Source organism: Etheostoma cragini, chromosome 20 (assembly GCF_013103735.1).
Source record: "Etheostoma cragini isolate CJK2018 chromosome 20, CSU_Ecrag_1.0, whole genome shotgun sequence".
NCBI classification, from domain to species: Eukaryota; Metazoa; Chordata; class Actinopteri; order Perciformes; family Percidae; genus Etheostoma; species Etheostoma cragini.
Genome location: NC_048426.1, coordinates 11,258,255 through 11,279,709, shown reverse-complemented (window position 1 = coordinate 11,279,709; position 21,455 = coordinate 11,258,255). Strand labels below are relative to the sequence as shown.

At 40.2% G+C, this 21,455-nt stretch overlaps 1 protein-coding gene across 4 annotated transcripts in view; it reads right to left on the bottom strand.

The window, feature by feature from the left end:
- qkia (QKI, KH domain containing, RNA binding a) overlaps positions 1-21,455 on the bottom strand; it is an 80,701-nt gene that overhangs the window by 34,227 nt on the left and 25,019 nt on the right. For all 4 annotated transcript variants that reach the window (XM_034859022.1, XM_034859020.1, XM_034859021.1 and 1 more), the window contains exons 2-3: positions 14,308-14,450; positions 2,070-2,186 (exon numbers count right to left, since the gene is read on the bottom strand). In XM_034859022.1, the coding sequence (XP_034714913.1) occupies positions 2,070-2,186; positions 14,308-14,450 (260 nt within the window). The remainder of the gene's footprint in view (positions 1-2,069; positions 2,187-14,307; positions 14,451-21,455) is intronic.

Sequence of the window (21,455 nt, the reverse complement as noted above, 5' to 3'; positions counted from 1 at the left end):
ATTGGATGAATGGTTGCTGATAATGGGAAATGTAGATATTGCATTAAAGATCAGCCACCCACCCAGATCAGCTGGTATCCTGTCTATAATGGAGTGAAATGGAAATTTGTAAGTGACCCCAAACTTTTGACCGGTAGCGTATGCCAAAACTCAAAACAGTGATGCATTCTCTGTAGTACTGTAACAGACGATCTTTGATCACATTAGACTATTCTGACCTTGACTGATCCACTATATACTGTCTTTGTACTCGCTCAGATGTCCATTTAAGGAGTATGGTGTGACGGACCGGCCTTCCCATTGGTTGAAAAAACAAAAAACACACTCGCAAAGCTTTATGGAAAATTTACACAAGACGGTAGCACGGAGCTAGCGGCAGAAATGACAGAAAATATGACAAATTATGAAAATCAAGTCAATAAATCGTGGATGTAAGAGTTTGGATTTATTGCTCAACAACCCCGAAAAAGGCACAAGTTCCAGACTGGATAGAAAATCTACTATAAAAGCTAGAAAGACGCCAAAGAGACCTCCGTGACTGCCAGAGTGCCAGCTTTCAGCTGGAAAATATGTATGACTCTGTTTTCGTTTTTAAATTATTAAAATATGAATAAGAGATGCCGTTTTTTATCATGTATGATAGTCTTGGCCTCAGAGGGTTAAGATGACAAGAAAAATAAAGTAATCATAGATTCATGTAATGAGCTAAGACAAAGTTCTAAAGAGTGTGTGACTGAGTGTACATGCTTGAGCGCAGTCTCTCCTATTTAACTACTTTGAAATCTAAATCCAAAGAAAAAACCATACCAGAGCGTCTTTATCTTGTTTTGTTATAATAAACACTCCGGAAAAAAGAGATAGAAATTAAAATAGGAATGGAGGAACCCTTAAAAAGTAAGAAAACGCAAAAAAGGAGCTTCTAAGATTATGACTCAGCTGAAAATCTGTGTATATCTGTGTGTATGAATCTTGTTTCTGGTATTATGGTTTTTGGACTGTATGTGTTTGTGTGTGTGAGGGATGAAATGCACTTCTTCTGATTTGTAAATGCCTTGTAATAGCACCACTACCTGGGAAATCAGAGTGATTGGGAGCTACAGAAAAAAAAGAAAGATATTTAAAAACAAAGACGCAACTTCATAAAAAGGTGTCACTCAATGAAGAAAAACAAAACAGAAAAACAGCCAAAAGCAGCCAGTACAACACAGCTGAAGCCCATGAGAAATACATGCACAGATGCTTGAAATACCACATACCAAAACTGCCAATTTGTCCCCGCAGTAACTTCAAAGTACATCATCAAATCTGATCTGTCTGACACACTTTAGAATCCCTTAAGGATGCATGTAAGTTGTTGTTGCTGGAGCATTCATGGTTTTGTGCATCAAAATTAAATATGTAGGCATCTGAAATATGCCATTAGTCCACTTTGTAGGGTTAAAAGACATACTTATGCAAGGTAGTTAGGGCAATACAGGATAGCCCACATGTTCTGACAGACTTTCATCTGCATTGTTTTGCAACATAGTCAGTCAGTCTTGGTTTTCAAAATTCAAAATCTTTGCCAATGCAGGTAGAAAAACGCAAAAAGGGTTTTGCCTAAGTTTGCACCTTGGGTCTCGAGATATGTTGACACACATTAAACCTTTTAAGTCTCCAACCTCAGTTCATTAGGTCCAGAAATAGAGGCTGTCACTGGCTTTAGCAGTCTTCTTTACTACTGCCATGTGTATTTTCCACTGCACAGCGTTTTGCAAACAGGCCTATCAGATGTCAGAATCAGAATGCAGCCACCAGGCATTAACTGAGCGTGTGTGTGCTTCATGTCGCTACAGGGCTAGTGTGATGTTTTTGTGTGACAGCAGTCTCGGCAAATTTCACATTGTGTACCATCTCAAGACAGACGATGAATCCTTGTGGAGGAGGTAAGAGCCAAGCTTTAGTGTGATCGGCTGTGGTAAATTAAATGTAGGACTTTTATTATTTACTTGTGTTACTGAGTCAAATTGTTATTTAGAAATAAAACACATTCAAACACACTGGGCACTTTGCCAAGCCAATGAGCTTACCTTCTTCTTGTCTCTCATGGAGCTCTTGCCTCGCACCATGATTTTGCAGCCTGTCTCTGCTTCCAACTGTTTGGCTGTGAGTCCCCGAGGGCCAAGGATTCTCCCCACAAAGTTATACTGCAGATAGAAAGAGAAATAAACCAATGAGTCTATGAGTGAATATAAAGGCAGAACGTACATTGCATCAGTATATATGACAACAATGGAGAAAGACATATGTATATGTACACTAGGGCTGTTGGAACGAATACTGAAAGTTAAATAGAATTTGAATAGTAAAAAAAAAAAGAAAAAAGAAAAAGAAAAATCAATACTATTCGATTGCTGAGATTAATACACAAATGTGACTTTTTTTTAAATAAGTTAACAGTTTCTCACTCTTCTCGCCTTGGCCTACCCACGTGTCACGTCTTATGAACAATATGTTAACGGGAGTGAGAAACTGTGAGGTCTAAGCTGATGTTACATACCGAGTAACGTTAGTACAGGGGGCAGTGACAGACTGCAGCTGGAAATCGGAAGGAAGACGGGAAAGTCCAAGTTTAACACGACTTTAAAATTGACATCCACCTACCCAAAGTGCATATGTTAACATTAGATAGCTCATTGTTGTTTCCTAACTGCATTGCGAGTTATAGTAAAGTTAGCTTAGCTGGGAGCTTCATGGAGAGAGCTAAAGGTTTATGTTAGCTGCCCTACAGCTGTCAGAGTTAGCCTTGTCTTCATACCTTCTGACAGCTTTATTCCCCATAATGTGACAATATGCAAGAAACAGGTTGTTTTTGAAGCGCTATAACAGTAGTGACAGCACTGTTTGGCTTAGTTATTAATGCTTTTAGTATCGTGGCTAACACTATTATTATTTAGTTTATGACAAATAGTTTCGGCTGTGCTTTCTAACATGACGTCATTATGCTAACTGAGCACCGTTAGGCTTTACAACAGAGCTGCTTCAATACACTTGTTAGATAATATTTAATTACACAGTTCTCTGTGGATTTGTGTTTGTCGCTGTGTGTTCGTGGTGGAAAGAGAATGTAAACAAAGTAGTCTGGTACATATTAATAAATAAATATAAATTAAATTTGAATGGTATTATAGAAGAAGATTGACAGCTCTAATGTACACATTCATGAATACATGCAAAAAACATTCTGCTTTTCATGAGCTTTACTTTATCATATCCACTAGATGTCAAAATATTCCTTAAGAGAAAATGAGAATGAACCACAGCAGATTAGGCTAGGTGGTAAGAGTAGGGAGAAAACAAGGGGAAAATGGAGTAGGAAGGGGGATGAGGGGGCGGTACATTCTGAGGTGAGGTAGTGTGCTTGACACTATTTTCTTATCAAGGCCCCCTTTTCACTGGTGAATGGCTTTGGAGCTTTGTACCAAAAGGAAATGTATTTACCAATGTAATCCTCTCCACTTCAAAACTGGCTTCCAACGGGATAAAGGGAAAATGTGTTGAAATAATCCAACACAATTTTCAGCCAAAATAAAAACAGAAGGAAAGGAAGAGAATTGGGGAGAAACACACACACACACACACACACACACACACACAAAACGGTATATTTTTACAAAAGTCCCAAAGCTGAAATATTCAAATGCTCACTGGCATAGTGAAAGGTTTCCCTTGAGAATGAGAAGCACAACTGCTCGTCTCTTGAAGTGTGACAATGAGCCGTGACACCGCTGTATTAAATTCTTAAACACAGTCACATCTGCTTACGCAATCCAACGCACCAATGCCTCTACAAAAATCCAAAAGGCCATCAGAAAAGTCACATTTAATTAGAGCGCAGTTACAAATGTAACGCAATGTTGGTGTATTTCCTCTAAAAAATAAAAACAAACATGTGAGGACAGTGAAAAACTCCAGGTTGTTTTTCCTGGTCCCCTCCACTGGACTTGGCATGCAACCGTGGCCTGTCTCAGGCAGGAAAAACTCACCTTGTGGCTGGAGAGATGCTGGAGTCCCTGCAGACGATCATAGCATGCAGCTACACAGGCTTATTGCGTGTGTGTCTCCATCACAAGGCAACTGTCTGGTTAACTCAAATCAAAGAAACTGGTGCAAGGGCTGTTTTTTTGTGTAGGGGCACTTGTCCTCAGAGACCAACAATGCATGGTGGGACGGGGACACGCACACACACGCACATGCCTGTGGGTATCATGGCAATGATGTGGTACTACTCGGGCTGCACAATTAATCGGATTTTAATCACAATCACGATTATGGCTTCCCACGGTCAAATTTGCATAATCTAGCAATATTTTTAATACGTCATTCCGTTCATAGAACGCTCCGTTTTTTATGCAAAGCCTATCTACCGTTCCGTAAACCACATTCTGATCAGGTGCCAGTCAGAGTTGTTCCCTGCACCGCCCAGCTTAGTTTCTAGATGTAGACAGTCAGAGGACAGAGTTACGTGAGGAAAATTCATATCGCACATAGGCTGTCATACCTTGGTCCCAAGGTTTACCAGTAAACGCAACATTTTGTCCCATCTGTGTTGTTTATATCCACAGCAGTGACCAATGCTAGTCGGTGCTAGTTAGTGTCTGTTAGCTCACAGGGCTCTAGGGTGCGACTAACATTATTCCTATGTCACACCGGTTCACCTAATGTCCTCGCATCCGTTGCCTCTCCACAAACGAAGCTACGTTGTTATATCAATATGGTTTAATCTTGCGTTACATGACCCATTTCTTCTGTAAAGCCGTGCCTGTGTTAGTATCTCTCCTCTACTCTCTCTCCTCGTACTCTCCGTGCAGCCCCGCCCCCCATTTAGTTATACACAGCGGCGGTCCACACTTTGAACATATGTCCACAGTTTTAATGGTTATTAACACAGCTGTATATTGTTAAGCATGACAGGCAAACTTGTATTTGTACCAGTGTTTCTGCTGATAACTGCTATCGTAGCCGCCACAGCAAAAAACAGAGAAGTTATTGAATGCAACATACTTCAGTTTGTAGAGTATTAGAGTATTAAAATGCAGCACAGTGACAATACAGACATTTCATATGTAGCTACACGGCGTGTGCAACTCCGCTGACCCAGCAGTCACTCGGTGAGAACCTCCATCGCACTCCCCCTCTCTCCCTGGCTCTTTTAATCAGTTATTGTTTAAAACAAGTGAAGGAGCTTTCTCAGATAGATAGATAGATAGATAGATAGATAGATATATTTCAGAAATTTTATTTACATGTGTTGCAGCTGTATGTCTATACAACATACAACTTCAACATAAGAGGAATGTAGCACAATATAGATGTGAACGCAGTTATAAATGGACTATATGAGAATAAAAATTAGTTTGGGTTAAAATCAACAAATAATCGTGATAATTAATTGTGATCTCAATTGTGATCAAAATAATCATGATCGTCATTTTGGCCATAATCGTGCAGCCCTGGGTACTAGATGCTCATAGTTTTCCCACTCTAGATGTGTAACCTCCTCCAAGAGATTGCTCGAAATAAAGCATTAGGGCAGGTGGTTACATGCGTGTGGCTCAGGTTTTATGGCCAAGGAGTAAGCTTGTGGGTATATGTTGGTGTACCAGTGTCAGATGTTTTTAATGACTCACAAACATTACTCAAGGAAACTTTAAACACAAACATATCAAATGACTATGTTTGGGCTTCAAGCATCACACCACAATCTGGCAATAGAACAAGAAATTTTCTCAATTTAATTAAACCTCACAATTCAAAGTGTAACTGTAAATCATAATCATCTCAGTGATGGAATAAAGCTCAATGTTTTAACTATAGTGGATGTCTCTCTCTGCTCCCTGGCTTCCTACTCTGCACTGTTATGCTTTTAGAAAAGGTGGCCTCCATTTTAAGCCACTGGAATGTAGAGACAAAGGAAAGCCAAGCGGGTGAGTTATCAGAAGGGTGCAGGTCTATTGAGCCTGCCAGGAACTCCACTCGATACAGCCAGAGGAGTAGGATGGATGCAGGGCCCTCACTGCCAAATACACTGCTCTTCACTTCCTCTTGCTAAACTATCTAGCCTCCTCTGCACCAACTAAAAAAATAAATCTAGTTTTCATATTACTGTTGTTGCATCAACTCTACTGGCTCCCCAGACCAAGGGGTTTATATAAAAGAAAAAAAATCATGTCCGGGAACCACCGTGGCTTTATGGATTTCCAAAGCTCTGCACCCTTAAGGAGCGCTTGAAGTAGTTGCAAGTGACAGGGGTATTTGTTGAGATGTAACAATAAATACAGAAAATAAACAAATTCTGTAATACCCATTCTGGGGTTGAAAAAGAAAAAGAACTATGTATGTCTACCTGCTACGTTTATTCAGGCGCTACTGTCAGAACCCATTAGATGAACAGAATATATGCTTGAACTATGTGTTTTGCTGACTAGGAACCTCAAGCAGTCTCTTTTTCTCTTCGTATCTTAGCCTCACTCTTATTTCCTCTGCTCATTTGCAAAATTAGAAGATTAGAGACACTGGGACCTTTGGTGGACCAGCTCTTTTCCTGGCTCTCCTGTTTTGGTCTCATTTTATCACAATTTTTCAAACTAGACAAACTAGCAAACAGAAAGACAGACAAACGCACATGCACTTACACACAAAGCCCCCTTCAGGACAAGGGCTTACACTGACATTAAAGGGCCTTTGTTTAGACCAGTTATCGCTACTCCACAGACGGGTTATGTAGTGAGCGTATCTATGTCTATGCCACTGTGTGTTTATGAGCATGAGTGTGTGTGAACCCACAATGTATAGAGTAAACTCTTGCAGACACCCTCTGCACCCAGAGCCGATTGTTGCATGGGTTTGTGTGTGTGTGTGCATTGTAGTTTGCTTTTATGTGAACAACTGAGAAACAACAGCAGTTTTACCAACAATTCTCAGGGAAGCAGAACAATTGTGCCTTTGACGGTGTTTGTTTGTGGTGGTGGGGAGACCACATCATGTTGAGGGATCGGGCTGTGTGCGCACAGAGCTTATCGAAGAGCGGAGCCAGGCCGAGAGGAGAATACCAATCACTTATTAGCCGGCCTCACTGGGCTTATTGAAATGAGGAACAGTTCAGTCAGTGCAATGTATCAAAGCAAGGTGGAATCTGTGGTTACACCAGGCACAACCAGCTCTCTGCTCTTCCCCTAAACACTGCACTGTTCAAGTAAAATTAATTTGTAGTGCAACCTAAAGCCAGATGTAGGCTATCATTCCAACAACAAAATAACACAAACAAAAAGTCATTTTAGGGAGGACTACAAAAATAAAAATTTAAAGTAAACAGAGCAAGTGCAAAAAGAGCAGCCTGTATTTGCTTTTCTCCCTTCAATCGTACAGTACAAAAAGTGCAATTTTAGCAACATATAAACGCACTGTCAAATAAATCCAACAATAAAACAAACCTTGAACTTTCAGGAGGAATACACAAACAAAAAAAGTGTAAACAAAATAATAAAAAATAAATAAAAAAGTGCCATTTCTCTCTCTCTTTTCTAAAGGAATTATAAGCCCAAACCCGATTTAAACCTGACGATTTTTTAATACGTGGGCCATTATAAAGGAAATCTAAAAATCTAAGCTTACATAAAGACATCTGCGCAATTATCAAAGACAGTGCTACAGATGGGGGAGAGACAGCACAGTTTACATCACACTCAAGTCAGTGTTTTGCTGCTAGTATCCTGACTCAGGGATCATTTTGCAAAGTCTACAGACTACCATTTTTTTGGTATTAGGAGTAAAATACTCCCACACCTAAGAAGACCGTGTGCAAGCCTTTTTCTCAACGTATTGCAAGAAATCCATGCTTGCGCTGTTGCTGGAGGCAGCCATGTTATTTTTAGATTTGTACGCGAGAACGCAAATTATTTGTGTCAACGAATTTACGTAAATCAGTGACTTCCACTATGTGGACAAATCAACGCAGCCCTAGGAGGAAGCAGACAGGTGCCTAAATGTACAGCAGGGACAGAGGAGGTGAGGCTAGGGCGATGAAGAAGTCAAAATTAGACTTAGATTCCAAGGGTGACATGTTTGCCTCAAAGCCCTATAGACTTCAAAGCGCTCTATTCGGCACATCTAGCATTTAGCACCTAATCCATGGCTCCTTTGATAATTCTGTTTGGGTTTATTTTGAGGTTGCAGGCGGAGTGCAAATACAGAGAAGGGAAGACGGAGATGGAATGTGCAAAGACGGAAGTTGGAATGACGACAGTGAAGGAAGCACAGAGCAAAGTTTGTGAATTTTTAGATAAGGCTGCTTACATCAGCACTGAAAATCTTGAGTCTCCAACAATGCTAATTAAATTTGTATAAAAGAAAATCATAAGTGAAAAAAGAAAAGAAAAATCTTAAAGTTAATCAAAAGTCAATAGAATACTGCATTTTGACCGAGCTGACTAATGCTTGCCATGCTGTTCTACCTTATTTGCAACAATCTCATCCAGAGGGAGGGAAACAGTACCTACTTTAGATTGGCCAGGTCTAGCCAATGCCAACAACTTTTATTAGAGAGTTGAGTTAGTTAATCGGCTGATCAATCATTTCACTCCTACTTCAGCTAAATGGCAGCCAACTGACTATTAACAGCCGAGTGGATCCATGCAGGTATACCTGAATCGGAACCTGAAACCTGTCTTTTAACCTGAGAGTTATTAATATCGTTCAGGTGGGACTGTCAGGTCGGCTACTTGTTAAACTGTAAAATATCCTACTTTTATGTATGTCTTTATCTCAACTATTTATTAACCTCATAGGAGATTATTCATGTTATAAATTAATGTTTGCATTGATTCTGTAATGTATATCATTACAGAATCCTAAACTCAAAAACATTGATTTAGCAATTGGTCGAAAAATCCTGTGTACACAGACACCTTGTGGGCCGACACAAGGCCCCGGCCCAGCCTTCAATTCTTGTGTGGTTGACATGCTTCCTTTGTCCTTCATTCTCCGTTTTCATCTCTTTCTGCCCCTCAGCTTAACGACTGCTGTGACAAACAGGCCAAGGAAGCACTTAAGGTCGTCGACTTACAGTATACAAGCACAAATTGGTTATATACAAGCAAACGCTGGCATTAGTGCTATTATAAATACACATCTAACAACTTTAACTGTTGCCCTTCATCATGTTAACTCACTAAAACAAATAGAGTCCTCCGTATTAATTATTATTGTAATTACCCTCCTCATCAAATAGCTAACTAAAAAATCGTTCGTTCATGAAATTATCATCATAATCATCATCATGCATGACTGGCTAGCTAGAGATATCAAAATCCTTCACTCTGCTACTCCATCAGTAAGGTGTGGGGTGAAAAATTTCCAGGACTGGTAATGACTGGGGGGGGGTGGGGGTCAAAAGGATATCAGGAGCTGGCATGATAAGTGATGACATCCTCATGGGAACAAGCTTAAAGACTTTCCCTGTGTGCAGGGAACTGGCTGGTTTTAGTGCAGCCAAACCAAATAACCATGGTCTCTTTTTTTTTGGTATTCTTATATCTCTGTGCATTGCAGTCCAAGTGATCAAACAAACACACATACACAATTATTTAAGGCAATTTATGAATTTGTACTGCCTGAGTGTTAGTGAATTCTGATTTAATTTTTGACCAAATTAATTTATTAAATAAATGTAATACTAGCCTGTACCACACACACACACACACACACACACACACACCCCCCCCCACGGACGCACGCACGCACGTATAAGCCAAAGCAAAGTTGATGCCTCTTTAGGACCTTCAAGTTTCAATACACGGATAAACAACAAAATAAACCAATCTCTGTCTCTGACATTAGAGCGCATAGATCCATTATTGATCAACTACTCCTTGTCTGCTTTTTTTAAGCCGACAAGTCGTTTGCAGTCGGTGGTGGGGTAAGTTTTTAGATCCTTTAAAGTAAAAAGTACTAATACCACACTGCAAAAATACTCAGTTGCAATAGCCATGCATTGAAAATGTTACGTAAGTAAAAGCATGTAGGTATCATCACGAAACTGTACGTACAGTATTAAAAGTAAAAATACTCAAAAAAATGCAGAAATCCTGAAGTTCTGTCAGTCAATCCGCTAATCATTTCAGCTGTAATTGTAGGCCTATATTTTGTTGGGAAGTCTTATTTATGAAAAAATATATTTTATAAACGCAATTTGCAAAATAACTAGTAACTAATGCTGTGAGAATAACAGTGGAGTAAAGAGCACAATATTTCCTTCTGAAATGTATTAAAGTAGAAGTAGAGTGGCAAAGAAAGGAAAGGAAAAGGATTCCATTACAACCCAAAGTACCATGACACCACCCCCAACACCAGACAAAAACTAATGCCACAAACACCAGACATATACAGACATACATACACACAGACATATCTATATTAGTGATCCTTCAGTCCTGTTTAGCAGTTGCTCAAGAGCTTACGTCTAACTCAGGGTACCGTTTCATAGAGTCAGCACAGCAAAGTTGGTGTCTGTGGATGCATGAGCGTATTTTCACTCCCAAGCACTACACAGCGACTTACCCACAACTTTTAACATTTAACAGTTGGCATATACAAATAAATAGGGCATAAGTAGAGACAGAGACGCACTAAAAGACATGACACACATTCATCCAGATGCCTGAAGGTTAATGGAAATGACATGCTGAGCGGTCAGTCAGCTGCCTATCAGTGTGCGTGCGTGCTGAGGAAAAAAGCAGAGCCACAGATAGCATTTAATTGAAGGTTGAAGTCATCAGATAGCCTGCGACTCAGCTGTCAGTCAAGATGCAGTCACCACGGTGACGCTTCACAGCGCTCTGCACCACTGACGACGTCAGGAAATGGCTGACTTTGAAGAACGGTGAGGGAGTGGGTAGACACACAGGCAGACAGAATTATAGAGACAAACAAACACATTTACAGACAGATGTGGGGCACACAGGCAAGTACACACAGGCCAGAAGGAGAACACACTTAAGGGAATTAGAGTAGAGGCGTGCTGGCAAGGCAAGTTATTTTGGCAGAATTGACATGCTGCACTGCACCTAGGAAAATCTAATTATCTACTGGTGAAACCAGGGCAGGGGACACGTAGGTGAGAGAGAAAGCCACATCCAGCAAGTGGGACCTCGTCATAAGGATATGATGGCTAAAGGTAAGTGGGAGTTATGTTTTTACTGTGTTTCCTCTATGTTGATTTTGTAGTGGTGGCCCACCATGGTGGCCCACTGACGTGGCGGTGTTCGTTTGTCGACCGGGAGAAACACACGCAGCCACTGCCAATACACTGACAATAGAAACTTTTAATAAATTACATATATAATGACAGAAGTTATATTGTTAATTGGTTGTAGCGGGGTCTGTTAGCTACGTTGTATTATAAACAATAGGTAACCCAGCAACGGCGATTATGAGCTTGTCCTCAGAATTAATGTTTTGGTAGTAATAAAAGATTACATTGTATCTTTCTCTGGGATCAGCCAGCGGGAAGGACTTTAATATTCCGATTGGCGGCTGGCGTTAGCCGCTGAACCACGTCATAGCTCATTACCATAAAGTTTTGATTGACGCCCAACACGCTCTTTCCTCTCTTACACAGATCATCATCTTACACCACTGTCACTGCCCGATGTGGGTTAAGTGCAGATCTGAGTCATGCATGAGCCACTTTTGCGACGAGTGCAGATGTGAGTTTTGCGACACGTAGCCTAGAAGATGCTAACGAGAGACTTCTATAATGTCAATACAGTAAAAATGGATCAAGTTAAAAAAATGTGTTCACTGCTGGCTACAAGTTAGCATCAAACAGAACAAAGGCTGTCACAAAATTTGCGTTTTGAGCTAACATTAACAATCAAACAACCATAAATAGCTGAAACTTTTTCACATCTGCACTGGACCAGAGCCGGTCTGACTCGACTCGTTGGGTATGACACGTTACGCAGTAAATGTTTAAATCTGAGCATGCGCGACTCCAATCTGCACTTGACTCACATCGAGCAGTGACATCACCACTATGTAATTCCTGTCTCCATAATCAATGAAGTGGATATAGAAATACTCTAGTGGTCGATGTTTGTTTTTGTTTCTCAAATTACAGAGTCAGAAAGTCAGTTGAACACACGTTAACACTTTATCTGTCATTGCCTGTTGATGATATATCCCAGATTCCATTCCCTCTCTGCCTACCCCAATAGCTTATAATTGCAAAGGACAGTAACGGCCGCATTACCCATTAGTGTTACACTGGTTGAAGAAAAATGCTTTTGATATAAAAAAAGGTCAATAACTATTCTTAAATGTGCTTAGTAATTGTAGAAGTAATAACAGTTTTTCACATGAACAGTTCCAAACAGGAGAGTTGAAACAATAATTGAATTTAGACCTGCTGCTGTTTTCCCCCGGTTCATCACATTCTTACATAACATAGAATATCTGGCATTATCCTCTTTTCCAGCTGACTTAATGACCACACTTGGTGAAAGGGGTGTGCATGTGTATTGCATCACCATGAATGTGTATTTGCCTTTACTTGGACATTCTTGTGTGCATGTATGTGTATAAATTAGTGTCTACTAAGGTCATCGATGAGTCATCTCGGCCAACAGGGGGAAGCCTAATTAATTTAGTATCTTTCCTGGCAGTTCGTAAACACAATACAGAGTTACAGCCCTGCTCTGTGAAGAGCAGCATAGCACTTTATGGAAAGGAAACACAGGGGTCATACGGGGGTTTACTAGTTTGTGTGTGTCAAGTCAGTCAGAGTGTGTTAGAGTCATTCCGTGAGCGTCTTTATAGCCACAGGTGGCACCATTGGTCCACATTTTCACAGACCACACACACACACACACACACGCACATGCACTTGCTCTCTCTCCCCCTGGTGCCCTTTATCAATTCTGTCGGGGGGAAAATGCAATCCACGCCTGGCTGAGTCTTGCCCTGCTCTACTGTGTCTCTTATCCTTCGTCACCTCCCTCCATTCATTCATTTCCTCACTGGAAGCTGCTGGGATTACCAAGAGAAACTTTGCTCTTCCAGATTACCACGAGGACAGGATGGTGGCTGATTGGCCGTGGTCTAAACCACACACACACACACACACACACACACAAACACACACACACACACACACACCTTAGCTCTACATATTGTAGAAACCTATACACAAACACGTATGTGATTCTTCAGAAAAAGGTTTTATTGACTTTAGCCACCAGCCTCCTCATCATTACAACCAGCATGATAGCTCATCATGTACTCTCTGTTCCTGACTGTGTGTGCGCGCTTTTAAATGTGCATATTTTTCCATCCCGGAGAAGCCATGCAACAGCTCTAACCAATGTGAGTGGTAAGTCCAAAAGATTTTTATCTCCTTCAACTGAATATTTATCTCAATCCGCTTCTCCTCTGCACTAATCTACCACTGAGTCTGCCAATAAACACCACAGAATGCAATCTTTTCCTGAGACCTGCCACCTTATATAGCTTTAACGGCAGTCCATTGGTATATATGCTAGGAGCCCAACAACTGTTGTTCAACTAACCAATCAGTCAAATGAAAGCGAAATAAAAAATATGTACATAAAGGGAGAAGACCGAAGCAAGAACTAAGAGTGGATTGCATAAGGAAAGCACTAAGGAGTGAGCAGAAAAGAAAAAAAAAGAAAGAAAAAAAAGAAAGAAAGAAATGATTCCAGGGATGACACCCAAAAAGCAAGACCAAAGGAAAGATGACCAGTGCGTGCGTGTTTGTGTGTTCACACAGATATACGATTTTTTAAAATGTATTACAGCTGCTGATTTAGCAGTTGATACAATACACCTTGTTTCCTTACAACAAATTGAAGAAGGAAAAACCTTTAGACTTACTATATGATCAATGTTATAGGGGTGTGGGAAGGGAAAAAAGAAAAATTGGTTCACATTTATGAAATGATTCAAGCTTTACGGATTCAAAATCAATTCATAGAATTCCAAAAATCTATTCTTTTTTTTTTTTGATTTCATATGGGAAAAGTACCTACATGTACATACTCTCTGCATCGTTTGTTTAATTGAGAATTGTTTTTGAATCGAAAATTGATATTAAAACGTGACATTTTCTGAATTGTGCACAGTTATGACCCTCTCTATTGATTTGTAAAAAATGAAAAAATAAAACAAATGAAAAAGGAAGATATACATACAAATATTTTTGGCACTGTGATCCAGCTGCAGTAGTGTGAGGTGTGTAAACCAGCTACTTACATCAGGGTACTCTTTGACAGGCACAAACAGTTTTTCCTGCAGGTGGACGATGGGTCCGAGAGGCTCAGGCAGCTCCAGAGGGTGTCTGTCCACAAGGCCATTCACTGTGTCGCTGTACATGTCTTTACGCACTCTGTTGATCTCTGAAACACAAACATGTACACTGTGGTAAGCAACAGAACAAAAATAGTACAAACAAAACTGTCACATGATTTTGACCTCTGGGCAAAGCTTGCATATACATCTCTGTGGTAAAAACGAAAGAAAAAACAGAAATTGCCCGTAGTATTGTTTGTCTTTCACAGACAAACAAGTTTGTTTTTGGTGTACTTCACAAAAAATACTCATAGCCTGTAAGTGTACAACATATGACGGCTGAGCAGGAATGCTTAATACCTTCAGGATATAGCAATTTTTCTGCTCCGACTAAAAACCTGAATGTGTGTTTGTGTGCAACTTATTCTATATGCCTGAGACAAAAGTTAAGCGCTGCATTATTTAGGGGTTAGGACCATAACATTTTCTTTCTGCCCCGTACTCCCCTGTGGCGGTTCTCTACTAGAGCAGCCTGTGCGAGTGACTGGGCAGGTGTGGAGAAGAGAAGCAGAGAATCGCTCGGGTATATATGCCTTCAGATCTGATCCCTCTGTCAGATAAAACTAATGGGCCTTTCTCTCACTCACAGAGCTGCATTCCAGCTCTCTCACACACTTACATGATCACCTCTTATTCACACGCACCCCACTTTGACTGCCTCCGTACCTCATAGAAATTCACACAGCAGACAAGTGCTATGCAGGCTGAAAAAAGGCATCCATTCATCCTGGCAGTGCGGTGTCTGTAGGTCACAGTTGGATGGGGACTGACGCTTGCAGTTCTAACACCCGTTAATAGGGGACACACTGGTCACACTTTCTAACTTCCCAAGTCTGCCATCTATACAAACACTTGTTTCTTTGTTGAACCAAAAAGTTAATAAGCAGTGAAGGGTAGGAGAAATGTGATCCAAAAAGGGGCATCTACAAGTTTATTTTGTTAAACAGGTGAAACAAAATTGTATGGCTGGTAAGGCCTTGAGGAATGACATTTGTTAACCTTAACAAAGAGGGCGGAGCGGGGCCAGGTGTTTTTCTAGCAGGCACTAATTCCATCTCGCATGAGACTTTGGAACAGTTGAGAGCTCTATATTAAACTCTAGCTGGGGAACCTGACACTCAACTATAGATGCTCCCAGTAAAGCTGACCTCTAAGTATCAACTTCACGCTGAAGCATAATTGGAAGGTGGGTCTAACTTGCATATTTAAGTTTTAGCATAGTTCTTGTCTTTGTTTTAAGTAAGAATAATTGTGCACTTTTACATATTAAAGACGTAAAAATAAGACATGACAAAATAATGGATTTAGCCATGGAATCAGTTTTCTCTGGATACCACCGCTGACAGATGTGTGATTGATGGGCTCACGGACACTGACAAGCATACACACAAACATCTGGCCTGCAGCTGTGTTGACACCTTAGGGACACATCGGAACTGTACAAGCAACCCAGGAGTCTTGGCCCAAAGCGACTCCTTCCCAAATAACATGACCTCAGCACTCTGTGGTCCACACAGATACTCCCAGTAGTACCTAAAGATAAATTCCTCTTCATGGTATCTAGCCCAGAAGACAGATGACGTCCAGTCCTTAATGACACCAGCAGCTTCGGGCTTCAATCGGGCTTTGTGTATGAGCGGAGGGGCTTGGCAGTGACACATCTTTCAGGGAGATCGGGAAAGCATAATATAGGGAGTAATTGAAATATAATAAACAGTAAACTAGAAATTGTGTCCAAAAGTCCCTTCAGTCCATAAAAACATAAATATGATGACCCAGTGGTTAAAGAGACAGTATTTTAACCAAGGACAAAAGTTTCCTCTCTGATAACTCCATGATGGATAGGCAAATATATCCCTAGCCTGATTACTCTTGGTTAGTATTTCTAAAAAAGATGATCACCACTAAAAAGGCATTCTATAAAATGGAATGTTCATCATAACAAATCTTAGCACCTTACTTGCTGTGTCCGTCTCTTCAAGCTGTCAGTAAACACAGAGGAGTCATTTAACAAACCACTTGTGGGCTAAGCATGTGTGTAGGAGCCATCAATGACGAGTAAATAGGAGCTGACGTTCAGTAGGTTAGAAAATCTTCTCTGCACATAGCTCACAGCAAATGCAAATATAACGTATGCTATTTGCAAACTCCAATGCAACCAAGAACGGCCATCCTTCAGATAACAAGAGAAAATCAAAGAAGATTGGACGTGACAATGCTACCCAACAACCCTCAGCGGCACCCCTCCTCCTTCTAATTCTATTTCCTCTTGCTGAAATGCTACATTAACATAAGGCGCCGTGCTAGGCCATCAGTGGAGACGTGCGGCATTTGACAACCACTAATTTCAACGTGGCAAGTCTTTTCTGAAGCGCTGCGCTCACCTAAAAATTACCCCCTGCCTTGCACAACCGACAAAATCATTTGTCTAGCTGTCCATCCAGGCAGAAAAGGCTTTTGTAAGAAATACACTAGTGAGGGAGACTGAGGATCATCATCTTGGAACAGAAAAAGAGGATGACAATCGGCAAGAGAAGGGTAGGTTATGGCACTTTGGCAGTAGATGACAAAATGTATGTGTTTAAAAGCTATCTACGGGGCAGTAACAGATCCCCTCTTACTTCCCTTCAGCCGTCTCCTAGCTTAGTGAGTCAACCTGACTCAGCAAAACCACACACATAAACAGCACATTCTGTCTGACTGTCTATGAACCTGTGGAGGACGGACACACGGACACACACACACACACACACACACACACACACACCATGAGGACAAACTTAGGTGTCTGCTCTAGCTGAATGATGAAGATCATTCAACTAGAGCTGCTCCAATAGAGAATGGGAACAAGTTCAATAAGAGCCCAAAAATAGATCCTGCTCCATAAATGCTTTGTCCTCTCCCTGTAGCTCACCGCAAAACATCCTCTGACCACGCAGAGCACATCTGTCCGTGTGTGTGAGTCCACGTGCGTGCGTGCGACAGCACAAGAAAAGTAATGGCCGAGTGATCAGCTTTGGCTGAGAAAAGCAGCTTTTGATACCTTGTGATGCCTGGTATTAGGCTGATAATATCTCACACCTGAAACAGATTGAGTCCAACACCAATTAATCTTCTTTGGTCTAATCACCAAAATGATCAAATGTTCAACTCTGCAGAGAGACTGTCCAACCTGTTCAAGGGGATTACAAAAATCTGTAGTTCCATCTTTTCTCCTTGCACATGCGTACATTCTCATTTCAAGTTTTAAACAGGGGAAGAAGAAAGCAATGGCTTGTAAGCGGAGGTAAATATAGACATAAGAACTGAAGCAGGCATGTCAAAATAAGACTACAGCAATCACAGATACACCTAAATGTGCCGATGCTGACAGTGAAACAAGACTCAGGCGAGGTACAAGCCTTTTCACTTTAAAGCTATGCACTTTAGCAATCACAAAGCCTGGGTACCCGTTGCAAACGAAAGGATTAGGGCGTTTAATGCATTCCTGCCCTTTATTCACAGCACAGACGACTTTATCCAAGACGACACTCCACTTCAACAGTTTAGGGGTTTGACAGGCCAAGACAGAGGTTTCTTTTAAAGCAGGGAGCAGAAATATAGTGTGCATTGGTGGGTGTGACTGAGCCATGAAAACGTATGCATTTCTGGGTCTTATCATCTACTCACAGCTGCCTCCCCTCTACCCCTCACATTTATGTGGGGGAAAAAAAGTTTCCTTATGCTTCTGTTTTATTTTTCCTTCCTAATCTTTGATTTAACAGTAGGCCTACACTGCAAAATCCTTTGATGTACATGCACAAACTATTCCTGTGCTGTTAATGAGTATGCAGTATTATCAGCATACTTAAGAACAGCAGTTATTTCAGTTCATACAAGTAAAATATCAGGTTTTTGTTTGAAAAAACAATTATTTATTTATTTGTTTATATATATATATATATATATATATATATATATATATATATATATATATATATATATATATATATATAAAGTTGGATTAGGTCAAATTTGCAACAATGAACTTTAATGAAAACATCTGGTACCCACAGGGTTGGTACTTTATTTGCCCTTGTTTAAAATGTACCAAGTTTGAAATTGAATGTAATGGATAGTATGAATGTGGCAGTAAACACATTATTTCAAAATGTTCAGTACATGATGCTCTGTTTGGTATGATACTTGTTTTTGTTTTTTAAGACCCTGAATAAAAGAATTATGTGGCTAGTGAATACATTTCCCAATAAATACAGCAATACTGGTAAAGCAGGCGTATTTACAACAGCATTACCCAATTGTGTCTATTACTTGCAGTAGTCTAAAACACACTTGGGTGCAAGGCCTTCTCCCCATGATATCCAAGCAGCCTATTTTCACTGATTGAGAGGAAAGGGGCAATAATATATGGCCTAAGAGTGGTTAGTGCTGTGGAAATGTGACTATACTCAGTTTCAAAAACTAGTAGTACTTGAGCATCCCATGATAATGTTCATTTACATCAGAATATTTTCATAATTTAATTAGTTTCTGGAGCAAAGCAGATGGAGGTAACAAATTTACTTTGGAAGATAAACATTTGATTTAAATAACTCAGACTGCAGAGGCATCATATTTGCTTTGGCAAATCTCCCATCTCTTACATAGGAGTTAAACTAACCATGGATCACTTTCAAAAGAAATATGTAATTGCTGTAATCAACAACTTTTTCAATGGCACGTGGGTATTGTAAGTATTAACCTATTCACAGTTAATTTAAACAGTGTCAATGGTCTTACAATTTATATAACTAGGTGTGTCACGATTTAGATTTTAAATTTTAAAATATTCCATTATTTTTTTCTCTCTCCACCCCTGTCTACTTGCACACGTCAGAAGAAAACCGATAAAGTGACACGGCGTAGCTCACCGGCTGGTAGCTTGCGGCTAAAGGAACAGGGTAATGTTAGCTTACAGGTAGCCTGTATCTTTACTAGTTAAGACAGCATGGCCACTGCCGGAGTTGAAGAACTAGAAAATCCTCCTGCTTCACTGAAGTGTGTGGCAACTTGTTAAATTAATGGTATATTCAATGAGCCTCTAAAAAACCTCTGAGAAACAAACTGTTGATTCAAAGTACCGTTCTGCCATTGAGTGGCTCTTACTATGGAATTGCCATCCCTTTTAAAAAATAAAAAAAAAATATTAATTAAAAATTGAATCTTATGACCTTAAAATCGTCAAATCGTGGCTCCTGAACCCTGACATGATGTGGATATAAGCGCTAACACAGGCTACGGGGTGTAAATTCCTCTAGACAGAAATGACAGCGTGTTTTGCTGGCAATCAGAGGGAGCGATTTACGTTGCATAAGGGATTTTCCTAAGGAAGGCAGAGTAAAAAGCTCCAGCGCCAGGTCTTCAAGTAGATAGGCCACTACATAAACTGTATTAATAAGGTTTCTGGATTCTCTCATGCCACCAGAGCAAGGTAAAAAAACAAATTAAATTAAAGAAAACGTCTCCAGTGCACAGACACACATGCTTACTCAACTAATAGGTAAAAGGCAACCAAAGGCACAAACTATGCTTTCATCCAAATGTGAAACAGAAGGTTGGTCATATTCAAGAATAAAATGCTTATGCATTTACACATTCTCTTATACACTTTGGTACAAAAAGTATATACGTAATAGGTTCGCAAATGTACATACATACAAGTTTGTATCCCAGTCAAGTACCTCCTTGTAAGCAGTACCAAAAAATGCCTCATTCAATACCACTTTCAATACCTAAGGAGCACATCTCAGAGTCTGTGAGCCATAAGCACGCATCATGCTTCTACCAGGATCTAATTATGCAGGTGATTGTCTATCAAACGTTACATGTTGTAGATGCATGCAGGGATAGACTCTATTTTACATAATTAGTAGTTAGAGGTGAAAAGAAAAAAATAATTGTGTCATAATGTGTGATGTTTAATTTATTTTGTTAAAATGGATTTTATAAAATTAGTTAAAAAAAAAGTACTGTTCAGAAACCAGTATCCAACTCACAGTATTGACTTCTTTTTTTTTAACAATACCGAGCCGTACTGATAAGCTGAAGCTCCCATAATGCACAGCAATATGTGTGCCCTGACACAAACTTAAGTACATATAATACATATAAAAACAAACCAACGTAACATTAAAACACCCACATTCACATGAGCTTCTGTGTGTTTGCAGGCAAGGATCTCCTGAGACAGTGAACCCATAGAAATAACACTCCGAACAGAAGGAGGGAAACTGCCATTAGAGAAAAATCTGCTCAACAAATACTGCAGGAAACAAGCTCCACCTCTCCTCTACCTTGCTTTACTATCCTTGCAAAAACATGAATGGGAATGTTACCTACTCAACCTTTTAAGACAGAATACAGTTAGTTCACATAACCATACAGAAAATCTAGTTTTTCTAGGATGGGCATGATTAATCAACGATCGATAATTGATCATTAAGAATTTTGTCGATCACGTTAATTTGTTTTCAAGTAAACTAACACAGGTTGCGTTGTGTAGTGCGAGTCTTGAAGCAATGAAATGAATTTCACTGTGTGGCAGCAATATTTGACGCAATACTCATTTACCTGCGAGTTTCGGCTTTGATTTTAAATGCAATCATGAAGAGATCACGGCGAAGTCTGGCGTGGGACCATTTTGATATAAAAAACGACTTAGTTCACTGCAAACACTGCAATGCCGTACAACACGGCCAAGTCGGCGTTCCAACAGAGGAGCGGTGGTAGAGACCGGTAGGGCGGCTGTCCCACAGCCTGGGTGGGACGAGGCAGCGTTGGGGGAAGGGCAAACACTGGCCAAGGTAGAGCGGAGGTACCTGTCCATAACGTCAGTCCCCTCAGAGTGGGTGTTTTCGGCGGCCGGCTAATTAATTGTTAGGTATCTCTCACACTTTCTTTCTCAACTCCGTGCCTTGGATAGTTTTGAGTTACATCTGACAACATCTGTCAGATCTAAGTATTATGTTTTGGTATTGTTTAACATGACATGACTCTTTTTTATTATCACTTAT